The sequence below is a fragment of the Belonocnema kinseyi genome, chromosome 6, assembly GCF_010883055.1.
Source record: "Belonocnema kinseyi isolate 2016_QV_RU_SX_M_011 chromosome 6, B_treatae_v1, whole genome shotgun sequence".
Lineage (NCBI taxonomy): Eukaryota > Metazoa > Arthropoda > Insecta > Hymenoptera > Cynipidae > Belonocnema > Belonocnema kinseyi.
In genome coordinates this window covers 14,034,957-14,059,632 of record NC_046662.1, presented here as the reverse complement: position 1 = coordinate 14,059,632, position 24,676 = coordinate 14,034,957, and the positions used below count along the sequence as shown (strand labels likewise).

Genomic DNA, 24,676 nt, shown 5'->3' with positions numbered 1-24,676 from the left:
CGACACCTTCGAAATATTAGGTCCAACCAGGAGGATAAAGAAGCTAGGAAGAAAACATTCCCAAATTCTATGACTATCCTTAGCGTACCTATAACTGAACCTTAACTTACCTTAACTTAGAGTAATAAAAGCCGTGATGTTTGGTTTGTGAACCGACTTGATGTACAGTAGTGGTGGGCGATCGTGTCTTGATCGATGGTAGTGCGTGTGACTCGTCTAGGGCACGGAGGCTGGCCGGAAGGAGTATGGAAAGCCGTCGTACCCTGCTGGGTAGAGGCTTCTCACTACGAGGATGCCGATGTCTTCGCGGGCCTGGCGAGCCGTTCGTGTCCCTCCTGGACAGAGGTTACTTTACCACGACTTGTGGTGTCTTCTCGGGCATGGCGAGCCGCTCGGTGCCCTCCTGGGCAGAGGCTACTTTATCATGACTTCTGGCTGCTGTTGATCGAGGCTGGAAGCGATCCTCGGACGAGCAGGTTTCGGTCATTGGTCCGCAGGAACCCGTCAAGTCGGTCCATCGACTTGACGGTCTTCCACAGGAAGACCGGCTTGAAGGGCATCGCGGAGAGAGGCTAAGCGGTGGCGGATTCGGGTGCGCTTGCCGGGACATGAGGATTTGGTTTTTCCAGGTATACGCCTGGTTGGAGGATAAGGAGCAGGAGGAAAGAGCAAGCAGAGACAATCAGAGCTGGAAGAAAAGCTTACCGGTCCCCGAAATAAGTGTAGCTAAAGGCAATCGGAGTTGCTAAGATCTTACCGGCCTTAGAAATATAGAAAGAGGGGGCTACCGGAGATGCTAGAAGAGCTTAACGACACACAAGTGAGTAGAGGGATAGGAAAGCAGTCGAGGCGGGGCTGCAAAGAGCTTACCGACCTCTGACAAAAAAAAGAGAGCGGGCGGAGCCGCTAAGAGCTTACCGACCCTGAAATAAGTAAAGATTTGTGGCGGGCTGCTGAGAGCTTACCGACCACGAGAGAGAGAGAGAGAGGACTGAAGGATAGCAGGATTCTGGTCAAGGAGTGAGTGAGCGAGTTGGAAGATGAAGAGGACTTGCGAGAGCAAGGAGAGAGAGAGAGAGAGAGAAAGGCTACAACTGCAATTATTTTTGGAATTGGAAAGCACTTTTATTCTCAAAAAAATGGTACAAGTACCGAAAGCGACCAGGGGACTAAGGTTACTCAACTTGAAGCCCGAATAAGAGTGCGTGCGTTCGCTTGCACGTACCCGCTTTTATTTCCGCCAGCCGAGAGGCGGTCCGACCAGCGATTGGTTCGATCCTCTCGTCCTTTCGCATCGCTGATGGAGGGGCGTAGCGGCTACCCCGTCTATATCTACTCTACGCAACGTTGAGTTCGCAGTTCAACTTGGTATCTCGCGGCAAAATGGCACGTGGTGCGAAATTTGAATAAAATTCGAGCGTTGTGTAAAATAATACCTAATTCCAAGGCGAAAATACAAATTATAAAATGAACAAAATGTCTAAGTACTTAAAACTAAAGTCGGTTTAACATATAAATTATAGATACAAAATACAAAAGTAAAAATATGAAAAGTAAAATACAAGAAAATACTAAAGTAGAGAAAATATCAGAAATATGATTACATAAAAATTTGTAGGAGAAACATTAATAATACACAATGATAATAAATGTAACTTATAAAAGTAATGTTATAGAAATTTGATGAACAGAATAGGATGAAAATAAGAGTTCCCTAAGTATAAGAGCAAAAATAAAGTGAATTTAGAAGATAATTGAAATTATTTCGTGAAAGAGAATATATACAAGTCTATACTTTTCGGTGTCCTCTAACCCTGATTAATTTGAATAATTTAAAAAAAAAGAAAAAATGGAGATTTTAATATTTCGTGTGAAATACATTAGGTTGGTGAACGCTAGTCGCTTATCCGGCTAAGAGGAAGAGAGAGAGAGTGACGGGGAAGCTTTCCGTCGCACATTCGCCAGGTGTGTGTTTATGACTCTCTTCCTCCCATGCTGTTATGACTCATGGAGAGAAAGCAAGGTCGTCTGATTGCCACTCTAAAGCAATTAAACCCGGAAGGTTTTCCCAGCCTGGGTTTATGTTTTGTAAACACAAACAGGAAATAATTTCTGGCAAATTGGTTTAGAGTGGTTCTCAAACTATGGAACCATAACAAGAGTGTAGAACCATGGTTTTCTTTTGTTTGTTTCGGAAATAGAGGTTATGTTGGTGAAAAGCAAATAATAGCGAATAGAATCGACGCATGCGAGGTGTTACACTGAGGGCCTCTTATGTGTTTGCATATTGAGGATAGACTAGCGTAAATTCAATTTGGTCTACCAGTTTACACATATTGCTAACGGATCCATCTATACATACATGCAATGAGATGACATATGTATGTTATTTTATAAAGAGATGATTGCTTACAAAGTGTATCTCCAAAGGGAGGATGAACATGCAAACCTTATTAATTTTGTTAAATTTAAAACATAGATTTTTTATACATGTAATGAGTATGTAAAAATGTCTACGTGTAAGTAGATCTTTTTTTTGTATGGGGTAATACTAGAAAGTTTTATCTTTTTACGTTTGTATTTTTTCTATTTTTTTCTAAATATATTTATATAACTGTATGAGCATGGTATTGACCATTATCTTCGAGGGTAATTGGATCCTGGAGGATAAATGTTCCAGGTTTTATGCTTTTTTATGGAAAAGGGACCTTCATACGAGGGTGAATCAAATATTAACCGGAATTCTTTTTTAATATTTATTTATTTATAAAACAATACAAAAATACTATTGATTATTTTTCTACATAGTCTCCTTCACGCTCCACACATTTTTTCCAGCGGTTTTGAAGCTTGTTAATTCCTTGCTCGTAGAAACTTTGAGGTCGAGTCATCAACCAATTGCGCACGAATTCCTCAACATCTTGATCGTTGTCAAATCGCAATCCTCCAAGTGCATCTTTCATAGGCGCAAACAAATGATAGTCACAGGGTGACAAATCTGTGCTGTATGGAGTATGCTCAAGGGTTTCCCAATGCATATCCTCCAGTTTTTGTTTCGTTTCACCCGCCGTATGTGGCCTGGCATTGTCATGAAGAAGGATGACGTTTCTGATGGGGTTACCGCGTCTTTTGCTTCTGTAAGCGGCTTTTGCTGCCTCCAACAGCTGGCAGTAGTAGGCAGCGTTAACCGTACGTCGATCATGTAGGAAATCAATGAGAAACACTCCTCTGTAGTCGAAAAAGAAGGTCGCGAGGACCTTACCGGCTGAAAGACGGGTTTTGGATTTCACAGGACCGGCTTCGTCTTTCCTTCGCCATTCTTTACTCGCCATGTTGGACTCGAGAGTGTAATGATGCACCCATGTTTCATCACATGTCACGATATGCTTCAAAAAAGTCTCTCTCTCCCGCTTTACAATTTCCGAATTGTTAGGAGGTGGAATCAAATCCCTAGCATTCGTTGTTATTTGGTTAGCATAAGCCGCTCAATTAATTTTACTCCGCAGGTTATACCACCCAAATTCCAACTCCCTGCTTATTTGGTGTTGAGCGTTCTCATTCCAGAATTTCTTGGTATATTTGGCTTCGAAGGTGTTGATGTCATCGCTGTCTTTTGACATGAGATTGTACCATTCTTTGGTCATGCCCTCCAAGGAAGCCAAGACCACACAAGGCTGCTGCGTTTTACTAACGCCAACAGCATTAACGTAGGTCTCAAAATCCCTCAGATATTGCATGGGCCTTTCCTTTCCATTACCAGAAAATTTAGGAATGGCAAGGTTTTTCCATAAGGGCATTTTTCTGCATGGTATCACCTTACGTTCGAATGTATTTTTTAAATGTGATTGATTTTGCTGTAAGTCCCTTAAACGCCTTTCATTACTCATTTTATTTACAATTAAATCTCCATTGGTTAAGGGGGTCACCCCGTGTGACGGCCCGTTTTTTAAATGTTTTTTGGGAATTTTTTTTGACGAACGATAACAATATACAACTTTGAACTTTTCACTATATATTTATTCACATTTAAACAGTAAATTGTGCAAGTTTGAAACCAAAATCTTTATTATAGTACATATGGCGCAACTTCGAAGACACTTCTATAAAAAAAGTGTATCCATGGCGGGCATGATTCCGGGCGAAGGGCTTATTTGAAACCAAAAACCAAATGGCATTTTAGTCTGCGAAGCTGTGGCCGCGGCCTGAACTAGGAAATTTGAAAAATATTGAAAATTGAGTAATTGACACGATTTTGAAATTTCGGAAAATTACAAGAGAGCAAACTAAAAATATAAAGATAGAAGTAAATAAAATTTAAAGAAATTATAAAATGTTAAAATATAACAGTAAATTACGGATATAAAACTCACGAAATGAAAGAAATTAGTAGGAAAAAAAGAAAGTAATAACTGGAGCATAAAATTTACAAGATAAAAAAAGAGTCTTAAATGTAAAGTAGAGAGAATAAAAAGTAAATTACAAGTTATAAAAACTAAATTTAACTGAGAAAAATTTACAAATTTAAAAGAAGGGAAAAAGTGCACATATAAAATGTAAGAAATAAGAATATGTACAAAGAATTGAATTTTTTCCTCTAACCCTTTTAAATGAATTTTCAACTCGGTTTTATGTTTTGTAAACACGAGCGGGGAATTATCCCTGACAATAATCACGTCCGATGACAATCATGTCCTATAATAATCACGTAAGAGGTTACGATTGTATCCTCAAAATGACAATTTAATACCAGATTTTGAGGTAGAAATGATGAAAAATACTATTGCAACTTGTTGCCAGAGGTATTTTTTTACCACGCTGGATATTTTCGCTCGGAAAGATAACCTCGAGTAAGGCACAAAACCACCTCTTGCACAAGGGTGGAAAACAATTTTTTCTAAAATGTATTATTTTTGAAATATTGAACAATCTGTCTCTTTAACGATAGTCTCGCGTGTATTGGACCCACGGACATAAAACAAAAATTTAAAGTTTCGCTAGTTCCTCTACTTTTTCAATAATAATTATGATTCATATGTAATAAAATCTTCTAGGTGAAAACGCGAGTTGAAGTGATCATTAACGCGTGAGTGAAAAAAGGCGAAGAGCGTATGAGACCAACGGCTGAGCCGCCGCCAGCTAAAAAGTGTGTGTGGGGGGGGGGGGGGGGGGGGGGGGGGATACCAATCGAGCGCTTTCTCGCATTGATCGTTGTTTCTCAATATTATTTTTCAAATCGTAATCGCGATACAATAATACATTATATTTGTTGTAAATGAAAATGAAAAAATTCTTTTTGTTATTTTGTGTTAGTAGGTGACCTACTGGAATTGCAGCGTACTTATTTCCATTATTTAATAGTACTGCTTTCAGATTTTCTGTAGAAGAAATCCACGAACAGACGCCAACCCTTTGGCTTATATAAGTTTACTTCATATAAATAATGAGTCCTTCGTTATCATTACAATACACAATACCACTGTCCATTGAAAAGTACTTGATAAACTTTTCTTTTCTATTTCTGTAAACAGTAACTCTAGTGCCAGGTACAATAGTTTCCTCTTTTTAGTCTAAAATCGCAAGATCAGCTTTATCTTTTGGAAGATCAAGGTCACGTATAAAATCGTCTAATCCGTCTTGGTTAAAAAATTTAGGACTTTCATCATCTGATTCTTCCCGCGAAGAATCTTAGGATCGTCAATATCCATTGATTCGTGAGTTAATCGATCACTTTTGTTTTCAGAGTGATTTCTTGTATCAATCTTGGCTGGTTGGTGTAACACTTTTTACATCAGGGCAAAGGATTTTCTCCAAATACTTTTTAGAAAAACCTCATGTTTTGCATAAGCAAAAGTAACAATCAGTATTATGATCGTTGGGCTCACGCCAAACAGTTGGTTGAATAACAATCTGCGTCTTGGTACTTTCATCTTCCCAATTTGAGAAAATTTAATCTACAAGTATGACAAATTGAAGTTGTTACCCACGGTTTATCCAAATTTTTTATTGAAGTTCCATAACAGTTGAAGCATGACGTTTTTATCGATTCATTAATTGATCGACGGTATTTCTCCGTTTCATACTTGCGACAAACGTGACAAAACGTATTAACTTTATTAGCGCAAGGATTTCTTAAACTCATTTTTTTTTCTTATAATGAACAGTAACGTGGCAATTCTAAAACTCATTACATACACAAATCACGATTGACACGAAATTTAACAGCTAGACAGATTTTAAACACATAAAGAATTATATTACCTAAGCATCCAACCGTTAGACTGCCACTTAAACGTCATCCCTAACACGGAAAGATTTGTAGCAAAAAAATAATTTCATCACCTACGCATAACTCGTCGAATGTGACCTCGAGTGTATTGTTGCTAAGAATACCGTACACTTGTAAATCTACAATTATCACGGTGACGAGTGGACTTTGCGTATTGACGATATCACGGCGCTTGGCTCATACACATCATTCTCCGTACGCAAACTCAAGAAGACTAGAGGCAGTGGGACCAACTCAGGTGGTGGAGGTAAGTCAAAAAGCGTCGCCAGCTCAGTGAGCCAGCTAGGGATCAAAGACTGTCTGCGCCGTAGAAAGGCGCGCATAAAGCGAATGTGAACGTTAGAATGCATACAGAGTGCGCAGTAGCATTCTGCGCAGTTCATCTTCAATGGATAGCTGGCGGACGTTTTCTGACTCACAAGAATACACGCTCAGTATAGGAAGTTAGTCCTCCTGTCTCTAGTCTTCTCGCCTAAACTATACAGCAAGTTTTACATAACAAAAAAAAACACTAAGGAGGTATAAAAGAACTATCTTTCCTCATTTTAATGAAAATCATCAGATACAAATGAAGATTTTCGATGCATTTTCTGTTCCGACTATTTGCTTAACTTAAAATAAGTCGAATTTAATGTAATCATAGGAAGGAGGCTATAAGCACAAAAAAGTCCAGGTAGTTAGGTGGGCCGTTAGTAGATAATAGCTAGCTTGGTGAGTATGTGAATTTGAAAATAGATAGTTTGGTGGCTAAGGAAGTAGATAGGGAAGTAGGTAGGTGAGTGGGTTGGCAGGTATATTCCCAGGTAAGTTTGTAGGTAGGTAGAGTGGAATATGAGTGGTTAGATAGGTAATTTGAGGGGTATGGTAGGGGTGGTTTCTGGGGAAGAGGAGGATTAGGAGTTAGGTGTGTTAACTCACTTGTGGAGTGGAATTTAAATATTCAAAGAAAAACATGCGACTAGTCTCACTGTTCTCAGGTTCAGGTGGGTTCGCATGCTTGTGGTTTGTTAGGGGTGGTTTCTACCCCTAGGAAGCGGCTTCCACAGAAATGACAAGACACGGGTTCCATATTTTTTTATTGTTTCATCAATGTGCAAAGTTTGGTTCCAAACGACTGTACACTTTTTTCTTGTTATTTTGTGCGGTATCCTTTTTTCTTTTTTAAAGCCCTAAATTGTGACCGCCATATTGGATCTTCTAGGGGTTATAACAAAAGACTGATACCGCCAATAGAAATGGAACCCTCGAAAACCCCTGAGATGTTTTCAAGAAAAAATATCGTACGATCAGCAAGAGAGAATGCGTTGTTTAAAACTGAACACCTCAGCGTCAATGGGTCAGTACAGAAAAATAAAAAATTTTATTTGATTAATATTCCACAAATTTTGGGGAATTTTAGTCACATAAATTTATGGATTTTTAAGCGTAGGATATGCTTTCCATTAAATCTTGGGTCAATTTGAGCACTTTTAAATATTTCCAAAAAGTTTATGGAGATTGCCTTAAATAGTGAGTATTTTGACAAACTTTTAAGGAATGTTCCACAAATTTTGGGGAGTTTGTTTGATATTCCATACGGATGTTTGGGGAATTTTCCCTACTAAACTTCGGGGAAAATTCCCAAAATGTGTGGAAATTAGCGTCAACACAATTTTGGGGACAATTCCCCAAAAAATTTGGTAAAGTTTAAATTCTTGGGAACAATTGTATTATCTTATGGCTCCTACTAGTACCAGCTCAGGCCCAGATTAGGTTAATTCGGGTCACCTGACTAGCCCCCGAGTAATCTACCGCGACGCTACTGGTCGGAGGCTAGCCAAATGACCCGACTAGCCCCCGACTTTAAGTGGGGTCAAATGGTTGGGAACCTCGCTGGTTTCCCATTTGAATTTCTACACGGGAAACGCATGTATTTGTATATTTTAAAGTTTGTTGACTGTTAACGCAAAATTAATTTTGTAGCAATATTACAAATAAAACGTAAAACCAATAAATTTTGAACAATGTAGGTCTCGATGCTTTAGAACAGCATATATTGAACTTACTAATGTTACGAGTTCTACATAAAGAACTGCTCTCTTTGATTCTCAGTTTATCTTCAATTTTTGCGTTTTTAACTTCCTTAATCTTTTTTAGTGTTATGTCAGGTTTAGTTTTGATTTCAACCTCAGTTATCTTGATGGGTAACGCGGTTGGATAAGCTTCCATAGGATAGCGGGTGGGGGGACTCCCTGGTAAGCACCAAGTTTCCGAGTGATAAGCTAGGGTCATCCGTAGAGCTTTCAGCATATCTACACCTAAAATGCCTGCGAAGTTAAATTTTGGGACTAACCTGAACATAACATGCTTTTTGTGTTTACCGACTTTAATTCGAACTTTGTCATAATATGAAAACGTGTTTCCGTTATTTCGCCTTTATCCGAGTTTAAGAATTCTGGCGTTCCGGTATTGAGTTTTAATATCTTTGGTTCAAATACCCGCTCTTCCAGTTTCCCTGTTTACACCCGTAATATGGGAATTCTCTTTTAAGATCACCTGTTAGATGACAATTATAACAATTTTAATTATTAATTCTGTCATTCGCGTTTTTATTTGTATTATATTTTTTCTCTGGATTCGTGGTCATTTTGTCTTCTGAGTCATTGTTATTTTTAAAATGTTGTCACAGGCTTAATATGATTACATAGATAGAGAAATCAGCAAAAAAATATCAGCAGGAATAACATCACAGATTATAAATACGAATGTTTTTTCTCATTTTTTTATAAAACGAACTTAAACGCATTTTTCTTGAAATAGAATTTTAATATATGATCAACACATTTCCTTGATATCCACTGATTCGATTTAACTGAATTTTGAAGTACCAAATCGTCGATTTTGGTCCAAATTTTCGATCTCTGGTCTTTAACGGATCTTTACGTTTTGGAACTCACAGAATCCGAAAATCGTAAAATTTTATCGGTGTCTGTCTGTCTGCCTGTCTCTCTGTATATATGGTTACCTGAATGTTGTAGCTACATTAACTTTTGAAGGATTTGTCCAATTAAGTCAGCCTTTGATATAACTTCTTAAAGTTCCTAAAATGAAGGCGAAGTTCGTTAAGCAGATATTTCCAACCAAAATTACAAAATTTAGAGCATTTTTAAAATTTGAAAAAAAATGTTAATTAAAAATTGTTTGTCAAAGTTTCTTATAGATGGGTAGAAGAATTGCAAATTATCCAAATAAAATTTGTAATTTCGATGAAAATTTTTCTAAAAGATTACGAAATTTCATTTAAATTCATCACTAGATATTAAATATATTTAGAAACTATGTCAGTTAAGTTTTTCGATTAGACAAAAATTCAAAAAGTTTAGGCTTTTTCCACAATTTAAATAAAAATTTTTTATGAGTTTTAGAAATTTTTGTTACATTTTCGGATACGCGCCAAAAAAACTTGAAAATTGTCCTAATGACATTTTTAAATTCCATAAAACTTCAAAAAGTTATATGCTTTTCAACATTTTGAAAATATTCTAAAAAAAAAAAAAAAATTTTGTTTTCAAAGGTAAAGAAATATCAATCCAAATTTCTACTAGATGTAAAATATATGATTTCCGAAACTAATATCATGAAATTCTTTAATTAGACAAAAGTTACAAAAGTTAGATCATTTTAAAAAATATGCAATTTTGATTTTCTGAGAGATCCATAAGTTTAAAACGTTATTTTTAGTAGATTTTAATAAGATTTACAAATAATCTTTATGGAGTTTTTTAAGTGGACACGAATTATCGAACGCGAAGAGCGAGTTTTGTAATAAGAATGTAATCGTCAAAGCCGTAGGTGCTTTGAGAACCTTCTTAAAAAATAAATTGAAAAAAATCCAGTTACAATTTATGGTTGTAATTCCTCTGAAGTTTAAATCACGGTTTTCGATTTAATTTATAGTATACACGATATTTGAAAAAATGCAGGTAAATAGTACGCATTAAACGAACGAAAACGAGCGCGAAGCGCAAAAGCGTTACCGCGCGCCCTGCGCGCGCAATGAGAATGTGCCCGCGCAGCGGGTATATTTTTTGCATGTGTAACTATCGTCTGTAACTGAATAACCAAAATGTATGATTATTCAAGAAAGTTTTACACAATTTAGGCTGAAAAAAAATCAAAAAAATTTGTGAGACATCTCGCCAATTAAAGGAAAGGTTAATGATGTGTAACGTCGAGAACTGGGTGAAGTCAATAATTCACAACAATTTAAATATAAACGGGTTTATTATAGCAAACTTACAGCGTTGTCAGCGTCATCAAGGAGTTGAAAAAACAGTCATCGTGGACGAAAGCTGCTTACCATATGCGAGTCCGACGCTGCTGGTAAGGAAGGCGTCAGAAAGAAAATTTCGGACGAAGGTGCAGCTATATGCTCACGTCGAGAGGAAACATCCAGAAACAAGAAAAGTAGTAAAGTCATTTGTCAGGCTAAAAGTGGTTTACTAGAAGTGATTCACTTCTCCGAAGTTTCAGGAAGAGAGAACTAGAAATTGCAAAAGTGCTCATTGGTCATGGCTTCTAATATGTCGAGGTCAAAATCCTGAGTCAGTTAGCGGGCACACCATAAATTAAAAAATGTACATCCGTGATCCAGGCAATATTATGGATATGTAATGGCAATTAAATCACGGATAGTCGTTTGAGCAAAATAGTAAACAGTAAAACTGTAAACAGCAACGGCCCTTTTGGGTGCCCTTTTTTACCACAAGCATAGCGCATTTGCTTTTGAACATATTAATTGGGGCATTCCTTAGCCTTGTGACTGTTTCAGATATTTTCCTCTTTTACTCAAAAATATAATCACTTATAAATGTGCATATTCTTATCCACACTACGTATTTCTCTCTTCATTTTGTCTTTGATCTTTGGAACCGTGCTCATAAAATACGCAGCTTGTACGCATGTGGAATTTTCTCCTTTATTGATACCCTTAAGGGCATGCTCTTGAGTGACCCTGTGACCAAACTAGTTCCAAGTTATGAGCATTTTTTTTTGTGTTCACTGTGTCCACACGGATTGAGATATCGTGTTTAAAATTTGACAGATTAAATAAAAGGCACTGCAGAAAGTTTGTATACATCAATGTGTTCATAATTTTAACGAAAGTTTATTTATAATTTGATGAAATAGGATATTACCATTCGAGTCATAGCACTTTGCAGATAATGTTTGGTTTGATGCACACACGTAATCTATCATTATTTTTGGAGCATATTTAGCGATTTCTAGCGGAGAAAAAAAGAAACTTTGACCGTCAATAAAGTCGAGATCACGTGACTAAGTTCGTTCATGCAATTTTTGTGTAGAGATTGAAATAATTTTCATTTTTTTGGTCCTGACTACGTCCACATGGATTGAGATATTGTGTTCAGGATTTAGGAAGTTATACAGAAAGCACTAAAGAAGTTTGTATACATCAAAATGTTTATAATTACGAAAAAAGTTTTGTAGTAAAATACTACAGGACTAGAAAATAAACTTTTAACGTCGATAAAGTAGATGCCTGGATTTAAAAAATTGAGGAACATCTTAGAATGCGATACTCGAAAATCCGTCCAAGTCCCATCTTGAGAAATGTGCATCTTCAGAAAATAATTAAAATTTTCTAATGGTTATACATTCTTGTGAATTTTTTGTACTGGTGTGAAACAATTCTAATAATAAAAATAAAATTTCGCCCGGGGGCGAAAGACAAGGCGAGTCCGACGCTGAGTCCCGCTGGTTGGTTCACTGTCAACAATACTTATCAGACCAAAAAAATGAAAATTATTTTACACGAAAATTTCATGAACGAACTTAGTCACTTGATCTCGACTTTATCGACTTTCAACGTTTATTTTTTTCTCCGCTAGAAATCGCTAAAAATGCTCAAAAAATAATGATAGGTTACGTGTGTGCATACTTTTTTGTTGATTTGCAACGAATGTGCAAATTTTATTGCTTATATTAATTTTTTCAAGGCTTAGACGATTCAGTATAAAATTGGTGTCAGTGCTCAATATGAGGGAATAAAAAAAAATCTAAAATACATCAAACCAAAAATGATCTGCAAATTGCTATAATTCGAATGGTAATATCCTATTTCATCAATTTATAAATAAAATATCAAAGACCTTAATTCGATTGATGCAATTTTTTGACCCTGGATTCTGAAAGAGCGAAAAATTTTACGTCCAATTATGTCATGGCCTGTTTGTTGCACTGACCTCTGAAGGTCGTTTGGAGGTCATCTAGAGGTCAAATCCTTCTTTTAATCTCGCGGCTGACGTCTAAGCTAGGAACGGGTCTCGAATCAGTGGACTTTTATGTTTTTAGGGTCGCTGATCAAGATCCCGGCGGATGTGATTTCGTGAAATGATAGGTTCAGAGTCTAAAATGAGAAATTATATGAAATAATGTTTAATTTCAAGCTTGAGTGTTCAAATTCAACCGACTTTAAATTTCAGACCATGGGCCTATCATTTTACGAAATGGCATTCAACTGTTGAGCATATTCACCGTAAGGGATGACCTTAGATTTGGCTAACAGGGTCATTCTCCAGGTCAAACATAGGCCAAGATTTATTACTTACATAATATGCTATAAGAAGGGACATCGTGAATCGACATTTTTGTGCCTGCTGCTGTGGCGCCTCCACTTGGTGACAGTGGGCAACGGGTCACCGGCGAAGTCTCTGGGTGAAGGTGTTCAATTCGTCATGGCAGGCACAAGAAAAATTAGCCGTACGATACAGGGACTCGGAAACCCAGTATCGGCGATTGGTCAGGGTGAGCAAGCGGGCCCGCAATCGTCGTCACCATGCGACCGCAGCTATAATTTGCTGGAAAACTTGGTCCTTTTAGAGTATAATTCTACAAGTTCATCAGCAACCCCATGTTATCATCGATTAAACAACTTTTGCGTTGTTTGTGGGAAATATGTCCTCACGAATCAGGGGAGGCAATGTACAGATACATTGAAAGCACATTACAAAAAATGTTTTGATATAGATACCAGTAGAATGGACAATTTTTGGATTTCAAAAATATTATGCGTTACTTGCTCCCTGCGAATCACGGAAAAGAAGAAACAGATATTTGTTTCTCCTACGATCTGGCGAGAGCCAAAAAATCATGACACTGATTGCTATAACTGATTGACCAATACATCTGAGTACAATAGAAAGAATAATTCTACAATATTATATGCATCTGTTCTATCTGTGACTCATGCTGTTTTAATCAGCATTGAAGAGGTTGAAAGTGAACATCAGATATTTACTGACGAAGTCTCTTTTGAAACATAAACTAATTATGCAGACAGCAGAAAGTCATTTGAAGAATTCGAAGATCAGCAAAAAGACGAGCTAAGTGACTTCGTTCGAGATGTAGGAATTTCGAAAGAAATGTCCGAACCCGTAGCTTCTAGATTAAAAGAGAATAATTTTTTAGCTCCAGGTACTCGAATGAGTTTTTATCGTGATCGAGATCGCCCATTCCGGAAATTCTTCTCTAAAGCAAAAGGTTTGGTATATTGCATGGTAAACGTGTTCAATATGTAGCTAGTGACTGACCGAGAACAACATTATGTGAAAAAGGACTGGTCACTCAGGCAAGGATTAACTTCAGGATCTATGCACATACTGCTTTCATGTATATATTTGAGAAATTTCCCAACATTTCTGAAATGCAGATCAATGAAGGTGTTTTCGATGGCTCCCAAATAAGGGAACTGATGAATGATGATGAATTCAAAATGAGAATGACAAACAATAAGAGCAGCTCGGACTAGTTTCAAAGAAATTCAAAAAAAAATCTTGGGAAATAACAAAGTACCTGATTACAAGAATATTGCCGAAAGACTGTTCCACAATGATTACTTCCCTGAAAATCTGAGAGACTTCAGTGAGGAGCAGATTTTGAGATTTCACTAAGACTTAAAAGACCTTGAGAGAAGATATCCTACCTAAATAATCTAGTTATATAACATCTAAACTCAAATTTTGAATTAGAATTGCTTCAATACCCGCAATTTTTTGCATATCGCCGAAAACCTTTAAGAAATGAGCGGAATCAGCACAGATGCACACTCACAGGCACACATAGTCATACACGGATCCACACAAAGGCTCAGATTGTACCCACATACGCAGATAGACACGCACACACATACAAACCAGCCCACGTAAGTTAACACAGATCTACTTGCAGACACATGCAGCACACACACACACACACACACACACACACACACACACACACACACACACACACACAGCTCCTACATAAACGCCCAGATACTCACGAGTCTACACATAATACCCAAATATCCGAATAAACACACACAAACAGAATCATAGGTGTCATAAAAATGATATCGTCCGAATAACGGAGTTTGACCTTCATTTGACCTTAATATAGACGTGATGGGCTCATATGGATACAAGGATCGTGATCAGCGACCTAAAAAACATAAGGTCCATTGGTTCGAGACCCGTTCCTAACTAAGACATCAGCCGAGAGATTAAAAGAAGGATTTGACCTCTAGATGACCTCCAAACGACATTTAGAGGTTGGTTCGACAAACAGAACAAGACGTATTTATATGTAAAATTTTCTTCTCTTTCAGGATCCGGGGTCAAAAAAATTGCATTAATGTACATGCACTTGATAAATATTGGTCGTTTTGGACAATTCGAAAATTTATAGCGACGTTTTTGAGTTCGAAGTTGTGAAAACTTCGTGCTCAGTTTGGGATTTGAATTTATACGAAATGAGGTATGATTCTATATTCATCAGAAGTGGCAAAGACTTACGAAAATTACTATCCAAAAATCATCTAGATACGACCATTAATACCGGAGTAATCGCGATTTTAAAATTTTGTGTCGAATTAATGCGGCCCGTAGCAACGCGTTATCCCCTCCCCTCCCTTACCTACTAGGAAAACTCGTCTCGAGCGCTCAGGACGTTCTATTTCCCAGGGGCTCAATTCTCAGTTTTGCTATAGTTACTCATTTCTTAGAGCTTTCCTATTTATGCATCGCTATTGCGTATTTTGAAGCCTGATTTGTGATTTGATGGACCGTTGTCAAATCTTTAAAACCAATTCTGTTGCATTTGTCAAAATTTTTGTTAAATGTTGTCCCACGTTAGAACTTTTAATTTACAAAGCGTGTTGTACCATAGTTAATGATAGTGCTAGGTGGAATTTGTTTTTTTATTTCTTTTCTCTCACTCCTTAGCATTTTTCTAATACGAAAAAACTTATCTCTAAAATTGAGCAAGATCAGGTCATATAAACCCGTACCTCATAGATCATGAAGTTTACCATGGACTGCGAAATCAATGAATGTTCTAGACGTTATAAGTTTGTTTAGCAATAACAGTTGTGAAAGAATTCCATAGTTACTCGAATAATGTTGCCTTGGCCTCGAAAGCTGAGGAAATATTTCAATCAAAGTTTGTAAACGGGTATTTTCTTGATTGTAGGTGCAAACTCACAAAAAATGAAATAATGTCGACGTAATTAGATATTCAATTTAAAGTCCATGAAACTCACAAATAAAAAGTAACTTTTAGATACACGTCTGTGTGGTTGTATGTGCACCTAAATTTGCAATCATAATAGTTAAACTTTCAATAATATTTGGAATTTTCCCACGCTTTTATCACAGAAGTGTGACAAAAAATGGGGTAATTACAATACGTGTGTTGCAATTTTGAAGAATGCGACTCTTTGTCATACCAATATTGCAATTTTACTTTACAATAGGGTCAGTATATACTCAGAAAAAAATTTGGTTGATTCAACAAAAATTTGGTTGCATCAGACAAATAAATAAATTGCTATATGATCAATTACATGTTTAGTTGCTTCAAAGAAATTTTTTGATTAAGAAAGTTTGGTGAATTACAATAAATATTTCGGCTGATTCAGCCAATTATTTTGGTTGATCCAAACAAACATTTTGTTTGAATCAACAACCGTCATATCAACGGTCATACAAAATGTGTGGAAAAAGCCCTTCTTATTAATTAAAACTTTCGATAAACATGACGTGCAGCATCAGAAAACCAAACCTTCACCAAATCTGACAGAAAGGCTTTTTCCATACATTTATTTGGGGTTTTTTCATCAATGATAGATTTATAGGTTATATTGCCTGTAGCAATCTGACTACAGACCCCAGATTTTGCAATAAATTGGACACTCTGAGTGTTTCGGTGTTCGTAGAACCAATTTTTTCAAAAAATAATGAAACGACGCACGATATTTTCGACACTTTTCAGTATACAAACTGGCCACCAGCGTGGGCTGACGTAATCTGTTTCGGTGTGTTTAGTGTAGTTAATGGAAGTATTTGGTTGAATCAACCAAATTATCACGTTACTTTAACCAAATCATTTTCTAACAAATAATATATTCCGCTAAAGACAATCATCTGGTTGAATCAAATAAATAATTACTTTGAATTGACCAAACGAATTCATTGTGTTTTCTAAATATAACCAAAGGTTTATTAGATCTGACCAGATTTTTTAGTTTCAACAAGCAAAGTAGGTTAAGTAAACTGATTTGTTGAATCAACTCAATCTCTTCTGTGAGCGTGCAACAGAAGTATAAGAATCTATCCCTGGTCGTTCGATTTTGATAAAAGTTGGTAAAATTATAAGGCTGGGATTACTTTTTTTTAATTATAAATATTTCTGGAAACCATAATTGGATTTTGTTAGAAAATGGACAAATAAGAGATCCGCGAGCATGCGAGCATATACTGCTCGCGGACGATTCACTGAAATTCACGGTAAATAGAATCAATTTTTTTTTAGACTTTTATTCCGGCAAAATTGGAAAAAAAGGATAATTGTATTATAATCTTAAAATATATCATTTCTCCTCTATTGTGTCTGTTTTGATAAAAATTCAATAATGACACCCCGAAATTCAGTATGGCGTAACTTTCTTAATTTAAAAAATTTTCAAAAATCCTTGGGGCCTAAAGTTTCTTTCATTTAGTATTATAATCTTAACATCTTTTATTAAAATCGAACAATCAGGGGCGGATCTTGATATTTCTCACGTATACTAACCCTATGCCGGTATTGTAAATTTGCCTCACACTCACTTTGGCCTGTCTAGCGGATGAGTGACCCTCGATTTGTTTAGGACTATCTTCTACAACATCGCATCACATGTGTGGTAATATTTTAATAATAACGTTGGAAAACTACCATATTATATGTACGGAAACGTTATCTTACGTCGCGGAAACAAACTTGCAATACATTTAATGTAAAGTTCGAAAAGAGATTTTATATTGTGTCCATCTATGTAATATGCAAGGGGTGGAAGGATAGAGTAATTGAAAGTAAGGTAAGAAAAAAACATATGTTTTTGAAAAAAGAAGGAATGCGCATGTATGTAATCCAAGGTCATCGTACACGGGTGCACACGAGCACAAAATTTTCTCCTCCTTTCATCATGATATCTCTATTAATTCTGCTTTTTGGAATTCATACTTGAAAATAGGGAAACGATGTGCTTAGACTGGCCGTAGTTATTCTTTCCCCTCTCCTTTCTGCTTCCCCTTTCACCTTTCCACATGCTATGTCTCTCCCTGCATTCCTATATATATGCCGCATCTTCCTTTGACACGCAGGCAATCTGATAGATCCAAACACAGCCTGCGCTTCAAAACATCACCTGCTCAGCTAAATTCTGACCGATCAATGTGGGATTTTGATCTACCCCATACAAATAATTAAGGTTGGAGATAATATATATCAGAATCGTTTTTCTGATTGAAAACTTCGACCTGTAATCTTTTTTCTTCAAATGGAAATAAAATAAAGAATCCAGAATTTCTGACTAAGGTACCTATTTCTGCAAATGTGTCAACAAAAAAGTCACAACCCAATTATGCCAGTCACATTGTGCTGAATATGGGGTTTTGATCTACACTATATTGATCAAATATGGTTGGGGATAATATATATCAGGATCTTTGTTCTGATTGAAAACCTCGACCTGTAATCATTTTGATTCAAATGCATATACAATAAAGGATTCAGAATTTCTGACAAACTTAAAATGCTGATAAGGATCCTGCATCGTAAATGCAATTTCCTCTACACTCCTATCCTAATTTCTCACTTCACTAAAAATCTCCACCTAATATACTCCTGCTATGAATTGTTGAGGCACATCGTTGAAAATACATCAATACAGTGTCAGAAGAATTTAAAAGAAGTGAAATATTTTTGTGTGTTCGTGTGTGTGCGCGTGCAGCCAAAAACAAGAAAATACTATTCAGTAGTATATTACCTTGAATAGACTTCGTAAATCTTAGCTTAGTCTGAAAATTGAAAATACCCGCAAGAGCGTTCCTTCTTAATTCAAACATGGTCATTTCGACTGGTAGGATTAATGGTAAGCCGCGTTTACGCCATTAATATTATCTTTGTGACATAATGCATCTGTCGAATATAATTTAAAAAAGCTTTATTTGATTTGGAAAGTTATGGTTTAAACTTTTTTATCTTCTCGCTTCTAACCCGATCCCTTGCGTATTGTACCTTTCTTAGTTGAGATTCATTAATTATATCAACAAGGAAAACAAGTTCCTGTCGAAAATAAGTAAGAAATATACCAAATTCATATAAAATTAAAAAGAAGGCCATTCCGTGCAATATCATCGAACAAACCATCTTTGGACTTGAATTTACTTTTTCTTTGTGACCAACATTTCAGGTCAAGTTGAATATCTTTTAACGTTTCATTAACTAAATTACCCAATGGAAAAAGTAATAACTTTTTTTCAAGCGTATGGTTCAGCTATAAAAAGTAGAAGAAATATTTTATTTCACTGAATTTTGCACACATTTCGATATCTCTTAAGTGATAATTTGTCTTCTAAAAAAATTTTTAATTTTTAAACAAATTAAAAGTTCTTGAAGGGGATGTGATACTTAGAAAATTATCGATTTTACGAGTGTTAGGTTCCCTCGGCTTTTCTCCTATAATAATAAAGATGTTATCTTCAAGATCGCGCAAATGATAGCAAATATGCTGATGGACGTCCTCAGGCTTTTTTTTGTGGTTTAATTAAAAAAACTTTAGTTTTACTAAATTTGATGTGCGTGTAATTTGGGGTTATGTGTCTTATAATTCTCTTCAATAATTATTCTTATGTTCTAGCGAGAGCATCGGTACGCTACAGACCTACATTGTCGGAATGGCACAGAGCTGAAAACGATCCTAACCTCAAAATAGTGCACATGCATAAAATTTTCATTAAGCAAAATGATTTTTTTTGTTATTATCCCTAAAAAAGAGTCCGGGGACGTCCGCTGTAATATTCTATCAAGTAAATTAATTCCTTTTAATTATTTTTTAAACCTGTTTTACATTTATTCAAATATTTATAATAGTATTCTTAGAAAAAAAATTATTACTTGAAAATAATAAAATCCATCTAGGTAATCTAGGTAAACTGCATGCTTGTACAAATAGGTATTATTTCAATAATTAAAAAATTATATCATTCACTCAAAAAAAGTTCTACTTAAAGTTACTTGAAGCGCCTGCTGAAAAAATTTCTAGTTATTTCATTTCAAAATTATGGTTAATATGACTAGAAAATTCTAGTTAATGAACTCTGGTTGATTGTTTCTGGTCAATATTTCTGGTAACAGAAGTGTCGCTATCTTGTGTCGATTTCCAGATATCTGTCTTTGGTCTAATTATATGTTGATTGATATGTCAATTGACGCTTTAAGGTACAAGTCCAATTCTCGAACAATCGCGAATTGTTAATTGTATTCTCAGTTATATAAGTATCAATAATTATAGTGAACAGTGAATTCAGTTGTGTTATAAGAAGAAATTGCGCGTTATCTATCTAAACACCGGTGCCACGTGAATACTTCCAAACTAAGCACTTATTTTTCGGGTGTATTTGAAAAATATTCTCGAAAATATTAACATTGTAGACAATAAATAAAGTGCATGTTTAAGAATTTTGGTATTGACCAAGTGATCTGCATGCATATTATGTAAAATCACGAACAAAATAGTCTTAAAGAATAGTTTCAAAAACAGAGTGCACTAACAATATACTAGTTTTGCGTGCTGTACGTGAGATGACGTTTTAAAGGGAGTGTACACTTATCGGACGGAAAGTTATCGGACTTCTACTGTACATATATTCACATATAGATTATAGAGAGATGAAATATTAGCGAAGTGGAACACGGTTGCTGCACATTGTTTTCGGAACTTTTGTTTGATTATTTTCTTTGGAAAATGTAACATGAGGCCCATGCAATTGCAGAGGGGGTTAGGAAGACTCCATAAAGATAGAAGAATATCGAAATTCAATAGTCGAAAGTCGATGTCTTACAGAGTAATTTGTAATTTATCCTGTTTACGAATATCTTAAATTTGCAAAATTGATACCCCCCGAAATTTAAAATTATCAAATAAATATTATGAAATAATAATAATAAATGACACTTATTATAAAATAATATTAAATTTTACGAGTGAATGGGGTTGTGATCAATGGGGGTTCTAAGGGAAATAAAAATTTCTGTAGAACCGAAAGGTCCGCGTGAAGGGACAGAACCCGAAAGATGTCGCGGAATATCCTAGGTCGTTCGGTCGACAGCCCGGTAGCTGTCAACCGCCGATCCTAGGCGAAACGATCGAGAATGAAACACGTGATCGCGCCATGCACTATCGAAAAACCGTGATCGGATGGACCGCCAGATTTCCAGGCGGTGCCGCACATATTGCGAAAACCTGGCGGACACTCCACTTACCTGTCGGTTCCTCGGATTGAGATTCCTCCGATGTTCCTCGTTACTGTAGCAATTGTGGGGTCCTGGGTGGCCTCCGAAGCTCGTCTGGTGTATCTATCCTGAATCCTGGGTGGCTGCTGTAGATAACGTTCGATGTGCGTGGATGCTGAGGGATTAGCTCCGGTATCCGATAATTTGATCGAGTATTTTAGGAGAAAAATAATATTAGATTCCAGGGTGGCTAAAAATAAATGAAACACCGGAATTAAAAAAGAAATAAAAGTATTAATCTGGTATGAAATTAATGGTATAAACACAGGGGATCGCTCGTCGGAGCGCACGGTCCTCCGTGATCCACTGCGCTCCTCGGTCGAAGAGATACTGAGTACTGACTGGTTGCCTGCCGATCTCCCGTAGCTCTTTTAAAGCCGAGGAAACCTGCGCGCATTCCAGCGGCGGGAAGGACGGATCGAGCCCTGCCAGTCGTCGCCCCCTTCTTTCACTTACTGGAATACGGCGAGAATTTGCTGCCTTTTGTTCGCGAGAATTTAGGTCTCCTAACACGGTTGAAGCTTACGCGGAAATTGGATGGCAGTTATAAACTTGAGATCGCAACCCTCCAGCTACCGAGAATAAGTCGGTTGACTTAATTCTCGAATAGGATTGGACTTGTATCTGTCAAGTGTGGTGGAACGGAAGATGAAAGAATATGGCCGAACAAATATTTCTGCAGTGCAAAGAACTATTTTGTTTATTTCTAAGGAACGCTATGACCAAGACAATTGAATATTCACTTAACACTGTGCAATATTCGTTGAAACAGAAAAATATGTTATCAAATATTAGAAAGAGCTCTCTGACCTGAAGAGTGTTTGCTTTAATGTAAAAAAGTATAACCTAAATTCAAAATGATCATTATTACATGTAACTAAATATTACTTAGTGTTATAAACAATTTTTTTATTGAAAGACGTGATTTGTTGTTTCAACTAAACGTACCATAAATTGACGGAAATAGTTCTTTAAAATAAATAAATATTCCTTAAGAGGAATACGTATATTGACAAAAATTATTCTTAGCACCAAGTATATGCATTTACTTAAATCCTGTTTCTTACCATCAAGAAAATATTCTTCAACCGAATTAATTTCTATTTAAACCAGACCCCTGTTTTTGTCAAATGTCCACGTTTTGAGACCCCCTGAATCCGAAAAACAGGTTTTTACGAATGTGTCTGTTATGTCTGTACGTACGTATGTCGGTCTGTCTGTGAACACGATAACTTTTAAAAAAGTAATCTATTAGATTGCCCTTTGGTACACTCGTTTAGTGTCCTAAACTAAAGGTCAAGTTCGTTAGCCAGCCATTTTGGATTTGGATTTAAAAATTCTATGTACGGTTGTTCATAGTACTCAGAAACTCAAACAATTTATCCCCATGATTTCTATCTATAAAAAGAAAATTATCAGAGCTAGAGCATTTTCAAAATCCAAAAAAACAAACGGAAATGAACATTTTAAGCCAAACAACGCATGATATGAAAAAAAGCCAGGAGAAGAAAAACCTTGCTTTTTGAAAGCCCTACAGGACTACGATAACAACTTTTTCAATTTGGTCGAAAAGTTCAACATTCCAAATTTGATCGTACCAAAAATAATGAAAAATTCAAAAATTCCATTTTTTTGGTCAAACTATGCAAGATACGAAAAAAGTGAAAAAGCTCAAATTGCGCGATATAAGCTACGAAAAAAATGAGACAAAAATTGCTCATCCAGACAATTACCAGACAACAGTTGTTCTCCTAAAAAGATTTATAAATTTATTATTAATCATTTTTCTATTGGACGAGTAGATCTTCTTTTAATCGTAAAACATAAGATGAAAAATGCAAACATGAACTTTTTGGAAAAAGCACAGAAAAGACGATAGAGGACATAGGCTCCTGTATAGGACCCTATAGAGGTTTCTGTATTAGACCCTATGCAGATGCGCAGTAGTTTCTATTTAATTGTAAAAAAACAACATTAAAAATAAAAAAATTATAAAAATAAGGAAATAAGAATTAATTTTTATGTATATTATGAATTGTAATGATACATGTTTCAGAGCAGCTTAGAATACAATTTAAAGTAAAATAAGAAACAAATACAAAAATAATCATGATAAATACAATTTGCTTTTTATTTTGCAATTTTTGTAATGAGTAATCCCAGGCAGAGTTACATAAAAAATGTATTATAATTGATATAAAAGTATTGTGTATAATGTAGAAAAGTTGACATGTTGGACAAAATCGAGTGCGAAGCACGAGATACGTAATGAGAATTTGTTCGTTAAAGCCAAAAGAGCTTTAACAAAAGAGAATTCAAAATCACAAAATTAAAGTTGTCGGTCCGTTCACCTTTGATTTTAAAAGGCCTGTTCCCGAATGCGGAAAAAATGGAAAGACCAAGTGCGGAGTGCGATTGGTATCTTTTGCGTGCTGTAGGATATTGTTGACAGATTACAATACGCCAATTAGCACAAATGGTAAGTTCCGACAGTGCCTACAAGTGTGCCTACTGGCCGCTAGATGGCAATACCGGTTTCATATGTATACACCTGGTAATTCTTATTTCCCCATCTCAAAGAAATATTTATTTCAATTCATGGCACATTCATTTGAAACAATGAGTCAGTCATTTGATGTACAATGTATATTTTTTGTCTTCAATTAATATTTCTTTAATTAAAAGAAATATTTCCCTTCGACCAACAGGTCGTATTTATTTGCCTCTAATAAATGTTTCTTTTAAAATAAACAGGACTTTCACTTACTTCAGCCAAGTAAAATTCACTTGGTACAAGTAATCCTTTTTCTCAGTGTATGTTTTTTGCACTAAGAAGCAACATTTTGCTTCTATAAAATTAAATAAATATGGATTGTTTCAAAATACGATATTATTGTCTGTGGAAAATTAGTGATTTGTACCAATGATGTGATGATTAATATAAAGAAAAATGTTTTCAAATTACCGAAACATTTCTGAAATGCAAATAAATATTTATTGGTATAACCAAGTTTGTGCTAAATTTAGAGGTGTTTACGAAATAAATATTAAATGATTGCGACTATTTTGACTTTCAATATTAAAAAGTCCTCGGTTTAGAGTGAATAAATATATTACATTTTCAAACATCATATTATACAAATAAAAATGTCAAAATCTACGAGGTTTTGAACACCTACACCTATACCAAAATCTATCGCCTAGCAGTCGGGAGTCTTAACCATTGCGCTTAACCATTGCGCTAAACCCACGAATTGAAACTCGATGAAAAAACCATTCTCATAAGCTGCACCTCAAAACAGTTAAAACATCAAATTTTCCCATTGCAGACTATTTTACAAGTTTGTATAATGACAGGAAATGTAATTTTTTATGAACATTAAACATTTTTTTTAACGGATGATATTTTGTACGGCAATAATTGTGGGTCCGGATGCAATAAGGGCACATAAAATTTTTTCGTGCGAAAACGAAGTCCCCTGGAGGCTTTAGAAAAAATTTTCGAATTTTAATTTT

General features: G+C 35.8%; 1 protein-coding gene across 1 annotated transcript in view; it reads right to left on the bottom strand.

Moving 5' to 3' along the window:
- The window catches only part of LOC117175270, a 33,780-nt gene that overhangs the window by 7,717 nt on the left and 1,387 nt on the right, over nucleotides 1-24,676 (bottom strand). Inside the window, exons 2-3 of the mRNA XM_033364979.1 lie at nucleotides 21,427-21,640; nucleotides 21,131-21,350 (exon numbers count right to left, since the gene is read on the bottom strand). Coding sequence (XP_033220870.1) covers nucleotides 21,131-21,350; nucleotides 21,427-21,640 — 434 coding nt within the window. The remainder of the gene's footprint in view (nucleotides 1-21,130; nucleotides 21,351-21,426; nucleotides 21,641-24,676) is intronic.